Below are 6,000 nucleotides of genomic sequence, written 5' to 3'. Positions count from 1 at the left end.
ATGACGCTCGTCCTGGCCCGACCCCGGGCCCCGCCCCCAGACGCTCATCCTGGCCCCGCCCCAGGCCCCGCCCTCATGTCGTTCATCCTGGCCCCACCCTCTCCCCTTCCTCGTGACGTTCATCCTGGCCTCGCCCCAGGGCCCGCCCCCACGACGCTCGTCCTGGCCCCGCCCAAGGCCCCGCCTCTCGGCCCCCGCGGACTGCCCCGGGCCCGCCTCCTATCCTCCCAGGGCTTCCTCCGGGTCTCCCGGCGACGCTGCGGCCGCGCCCCGGTCATGGCGCCCGAGGAGAGCGCGGGCACCGAGCTCCTGCTACGGAGTTTCGAGCGCCGATTCCTGGCCGCGCGTGCACTGCGTTCCTTCCCCTGGCAGGTGGGCGGCGGGGCGCGCGAAGAGGCCCCGCTGGGCGCGCGGGAGTCCAGGGCAGACGGGACGGGTCCCTGTGCTGAAGCCCCCGGCACTCCCGCCACGTGAGTGCCCGGGCCCCCGCCGGTCAGGGCCGCGCGTCCTGGTCCCGGTCCCCGGGGCCTCGCCGGAGCCGCGAGCTGGCTGCGGAGGCCGGGGGAGTGTCTACGGCGTTACGGGTGGCAGACTCGTGCTCGGGGTAGGGGACAGTTCACCATCTTTTTCACTTTTTAAAGCCAGTGTCGTTCTAGTCACTGGGACACAGCTGCCCTCGCCCATTCTAAAAAGTCAGTGCTCTCAGGACCGCGGGAAACCACGTTCTCCTGAGCGCGGTGACCAGGTCACAGGCTGTCCCTCGTTCTCATCTATACATCGAGCATTGCACAGAATCTGCCCAGGCGCTGAGGCTCTCACGCCTGTGATGGAAGACACAGAGAAGGGGGTGGTCTCCCGTCGCCCTGGAGACTTGCCATTCTCAGCACAGGTGCACGGCAGGCAGCAGCCTCTCTTCTGCCAACACAGGGGCTTAATGCACCCGGCCTCATTTGTAATTCATGTGCGGTGAGTTCACTCGGATGAGTCAGTTTGGATGTATATTCCTCCCTGGGTCTGCCCCATCTTATGGGGTGGTGCTTAATCATTTGTGTTATTTCATTGACCTAAAATATTTAGCACTCAGAGATCATTTCTGGTCTGGAGGAAAATGTGCATTTCTAACCCAAAATGGAAACCTTCATAATAGCATCATAGGTCTCCACTCACTATTGACTATAATTGTTCACATGCCCACGCTGAATGCTAACTTAGGCTCACACTCGACACCCACGAGATGGGTACTATTATTTATCACTCACATTTGGCCAGAGGGATTGTTTAGAGTGCAGTAGTTGAGAGTTCAGACCCAGGAGACACAGCCTACCTGCTTCGAATCCTGACCCTGTGTGGCCTTGGGCAAGTGACTGCATCTCTCTGTGCTGTTGTTTTCTTATTAGTAAAATAGGGGATATCATGATACCTACCCTCTTAGGGTTGTTATCAGGGTTGGGTACAAAAGCCTGCGGATCAGTGCCTAGCTCATGGTAACTGCATGTCGGTGTTAGCTAGTGTTTTTATTCAGTCTCCAGATGTTTAATAAATGCCTTCCATGAGCCAGGCCCCAGAAATCAGCAGTACCCATGACAGATGAGGCTCTGCTTGCATAGGAGAGCCAGAGAATCAACAAATAAATGAATAAACAAGAAAACACCAGATAAGAGTGGCTTTAAAGCCAATAAAACAAGGAGATGGTGAATGGAGCAACTGGGGAGAAGAGTCACCAAAGCACAGAAATCAGGGAAGGCTTCCCCAAAGAGGCGACATTTGAACTGGGGCCTGAGTGGTGAAGCAGCCAGCCATGGGAAGGGCTTGGGGAGTAACAGGATATGCAAAGGCCCTGTGGTGGGAACGAGCCAGCTGTGGTTAAGGAACAGCAAGGGGGCCAGTGTGGCTGCAGTGGAGTGAACAGGGATGGGCCAGCAGTGGGGGAAAACAGGTCCAAGAGGGGTACTAGGGCCAGGTCCTTGCTCTGTCACATACCGCTGAGACCGTCTGCGGAATTCAGGAGCCTAAGCTCGCTGCTGTTCTCCAGACCCCTGTAAGAGGAGAGCATAACCCTGGCTGCTATGGGCACATTCTCCGTTTCCACTTTAACTCAGATGACAAGCCCATCGAACCTTGGTGCCCTGGCTCTGCTGCTAATTCCTGGCTGACCAGTGCAACCACAGAGCTGGCCCATGACCCAGGTGGCAGCTAAGTAGCCAGGACTAAAGCGACCAAGAGTCAGTCTTCTTGTGACTCATCCAGGTGCACCCTGCGACATCTGAAGGTCAGGCTTTCAGGCGCTGTGGCGTCGACTTCCAACTGGCTCCACGTCCCCAGGGAGAGATCACTTAGTGCTTTGCCAACACATTCTATTGCGTGTTTAATGTTCCTGTGAATATGCCCTTGAGATTTCTCTCTCTCTCCCCTCCACACAGAGCTTAGAAGCAAAATTAAGAGACTCATCAGATTCTGAGCTGCTGCGGGATATTTTACAGAAGGTAAGAACCCCAGAGTTCCTGGGACTCATGACCCTGCCTCCTGACTCTCCCAGGAAGACCTGCCAGAAGAACCACAGGTGTGCTTGTACCCTTTAAAAACACCCCTGTTCAAAGAACAGAACCACTGAATCACCACTGCAGGTGGGTGTCAGCACCTCTGACAGCTCCAGCTCTTTTGTTTTCTAAGACTTGGACAAAGACATCAGAATATACAAAAATCTGCATGAGAGGAGGGAATCTAGGGAATGTTTTTAAAACCATCCATAGCAAAAACAGAGATGACAGTTGCAAACAGCTTCTAGCGTTTATGCTCAGAGACTTTCTTTTTTGCATTCATAAGGCCTGTCCTGCCCACTCCTGTCTCTCTTCTAGACCTAGACAGGCCCTTGCTTTGCCCAGGGTAAGTTTTGGACTCAAGTGCATCTGCATGCAGGTGAGAGGCAGGATCACCACCCAGCCCAGCCACAGTCTGACCTTGGCCTTGTGAACCAAGTACAGATCACCATGTATCCTGGGTCTTCACCTTCCGAAGGGCCATGAGCCCTTCTGAAAAGTCAAAGCAATTGACTCCCTCCCAGAAAGAAGCGTGTCAGAATAATACATTTTGCATACAAAGTCAGGGGAGCCAGACATCCTCCACTCCCAACCACCGAGCCCATCCTAGGAGCCCCGGTTAAGAATTCTGGTGCTAGAGGTGAACCAAGATTATCCATGTGGAAAAGGTGCAGCCACAGCAGGGAAGATTTTCGGGGCAATCCAGTAGGTCAGGGCTGCGAGCATGGAGATTCTTGAGGTTGTTATCTCGCAGCCTGCTCTGAGTTTCACCCTGAGCTTCACCCTCGTAGGTAGTGAAGCATGAAATGTAGGGAGAGCTGCTTTAAAACCCTGCAGAAGGCTGGGCACGGTGGCACACACCTGTAATCCTAGCACTTTGGGAATCTGAGGTAGGTGGATCACCCCTAAGGTCACGAGTTCGAGACCAGCCTGGCCAACATGGCAAAACCCCATCTCTACTAAAAATATAAAAATTAGCTGGGCGTAATCGTGCACACCTGTAGGCCCAGCTACTCAGGAGGCTGAGGTAGGAGAATCTCTTGAACCTGGGAGGTGGAGGCTGCAGTGAGCCAAGATCGTGCCACTGCACTCCAGCCTGGGCGACAGAGCCAGACTCTGTGTCAAAAAAATAAAAAATCCAGCACCAGCCTGAACGGCCTGTGTGTTGTGTGGGGTACTTCACTGCCCTTGGACAGAATCTGCATCCCTCCCAGCCAGCAGGCGCTGTGACCGTCCCCTCCCTCTCCCTCCAAGCTCCTGTTCTGCCACCTGTCCTCACTCACACTGCAGCAGTCCCTCTGCCCTCCCAGGTGCCAGGCCCTGGCCACTCGGACCCTACACCAGCTGTTCCCACTATCTGGAACTCACTCATCCTGCACTTGGCTTCTCTTGGCTTTAGCTGGAGTGTCACCCTGAGAGTCCCCTCCCCTCTGTCGTGTCCCCAGGGACACACGCTCCAAGAGAGCAGGTGCCGAGTGGGCCTTCCCACCTCTTCCACGGAGCCAGACAGTCGGCAACTGTCCTTACTGCAAACTCTGGTTCACGCTGGTTCCCCTGGAAGGGAGGTGATTTGGACCCATATGCCCCGTGTTCTTGCTCAGAATCAGCATTAGAAACGCTGCCATGGCCCGCACTGCTGCAGGGGAAACATTTTTAGGAAACAGCTTATATCTTAGGACAAACTTTCAGATGCGAGAGGAACGCCTGGGGCCAGAACGCTGGGTCCATCCAGCGTTGAGGATTGCTGAGGGATGCGGTACCCTGGAGTTTGGCCTCTGCTGTGTTTGCGTGAAGCTCGTAGGAGACTGAAGACGGGTCTCCCCAGCAACCAACATTCTGTCCTTTGCCCTAGACCGTGAAGCATCCCCTGTGTGTGAAGCACCCACCATCAGTCAAGTATGCCTGGTGCTTTCTCTCAGAGCTCATCAAAAAGGTCAGTTACAGGCAGTGTCCACCCAGTAGCCAGACAGTGTGGCTGTCAAGCAGGGACCTGGCTGGTTCCCAGGAAGGGTTCCCTCCAGCACCCTGCGTGCGGGAGCCCTGGTCCTTCCCAGGGGCCCTGGGTCTGCTTTCCAAACCCTGGCATGGCAGGGGCCTCCCCAGGCAACTGGCTGCATCTGGGTGTGACTGATGGGAGGCAGCACAGGGTGGGCAGAAGGGGAGGCCAGGGTCTCTCTCTCCCTTACTCCCTCACTCTGCCTCCTGGTGTCTCCACAGCAGCTGCTGAGGTAGGAGAATTGCTTGAACCCAGGAGAGGGAGGTTGCAGTGAGCTGAGATTGCACCACTGCACTCCAGCCTGGGTGCATAGCGAGACTCCGTCTCAACAACAACAAAAAAAGTACACCATCCTGCAGCGTGGGCCGCCCTCCTCGTGACTCTGCCTGGGCTCACTTAAAAGCACCTTTTGGCCGGGCGTAGTGGCTCATGCCTGTAACTCCAGCACTTTGGGAGGCCGAAGCAGGCAGATCACCTGAGGTCAGAAGTTTGACACTACCTGACCAACATGGAGAAACCCGGTCTCTACTAAAAATACAAAATTAGCTGGGCATGGTGGCTCATGCCTGTAATCCCAGCTACTCAGGAGGCTGAGGCAGGAGAATTGCTTGAACCCAGGAGGCAGAGGGTGCGGTGAGCTGAGATTACACCATTGCACTCCAGCCTGGGCAACAAGAGTGAAACTCCGTCTCCAAAAAAAAAAAAAAAGCACCTTTTGTTTTCCTCCATCTGGGACCTTGGATCCAAACACAGAGCTCTCCCTCTGTCGCAGTCGTGTGGCGGCTCTCACAGAATCCTTGTCTCCAGCCCTAGACTACACCTAACCCTACCCTCTCAACACCTCTTATTGAAGGCCCGCCCATCCAGGTTTCCCTACCAAGTGAACTATTTTTTTTACTTTTGGAGACAAGGTCTCTGTTCCCCCAGGCTGTCCTTGAATTCCTGGGCTCAAGCAGTCCCCCCATGTCAGCCTCTAGAGTAGCTGGGACTATTGGCCCACACTGCCACACCCAGCGAAGTATTTTATATGCCAGCTAGCCAGTGTTATGCCATTCCATCCCAAATCTCCCCTCCACACTTGGTGAAAATCATCTGGCCATTTTTACAGATTAGAATGGAAGCAAACAAACTCTCACTCTGTCTGCCCCCAGCACGAGGCTGTCCACATGGAGCCTCTGGACGAGCTGTACGAGGCACTGGCAGAGATCCTGATGGCCAAGGAGTCCACCCAGGGCCACCGGAGCTATTTGCTGGTATGAGAAGGGCACCCTCCTCCCTGTCACAGGCCAGACACCCTTCCTGCACCGACAAGTGAAAACATGAGTGTAGGCTCAAATCCTGCCTCACCCATTCTGCAGTCTTACACATGAGGTCCATTAAGCTCCTTCAGCCTCAGTTTCCCTGTCTGTAAATCTAGCACTTCAACAACAGCATCTGTCGTGGGGATGTTGGGCATTGTCCCATAGG

The 6,000-nt window shown here is 54.9% G+C and overlaps 1 protein-coding gene across 5 annotated transcripts in view; it reads left to right on the top strand.

The window, feature by feature from the left end:
* Window positions 1-250: 250 nt before the first annotated feature.
* EEF2KMT (eukaryotic elongation factor 2 lysine methyltransferase) overlaps window positions 251-6,000 on the top strand; it is a 14,886-nt gene continuing 9,136 nt past the window's right edge. Inside the window, exons 1-4 of one of the 5 annotated variants that reach the window (XM_012448250.2) lie at window positions 251-372; window positions 2,421-2,483; window positions 4,390-4,470; window positions 5,685-5,786. In XM_012448250.2, coding sequence (XP_012303673.2) covers window positions 277-372; window positions 2,421-2,483; window positions 4,390-4,470; window positions 5,685-5,786 — 342 coding nt within the window. In that variant the 5' untranslated portion in view covers window positions 251-276. Of the gene's footprint in view, window positions 373-532; window positions 605-810; window positions 967-2,420; window positions 2,484-4,389; window positions 4,471-5,684; window positions 5,787-6,000 lie in introns of those variants that run through there. The other 4 variants (XM_012448253.2, XM_021673514.2, XM_012448256.2 and 1 more) reach the window with 4 other exon arrangements.

The sequence above is a fragment of the Aotus nancymaae genome, unplaced genomic scaffold (genome assembly GCF_030222135.1).
Source record: "Aotus nancymaae isolate 86718 unplaced genomic scaffold, 86718_ANA_hifiasm-v0.15.2.pri h1tg000049l, whole genome shotgun sequence".
Taxonomy (NCBI): domain Eukaryota; kingdom Metazoa; phylum Chordata; class Mammalia; order Primates; family Aotidae; genus Aotus; species Aotus nancymaae.
This window is presented reverse-complemented; position numbering and strand designations above follow the sequence as displayed.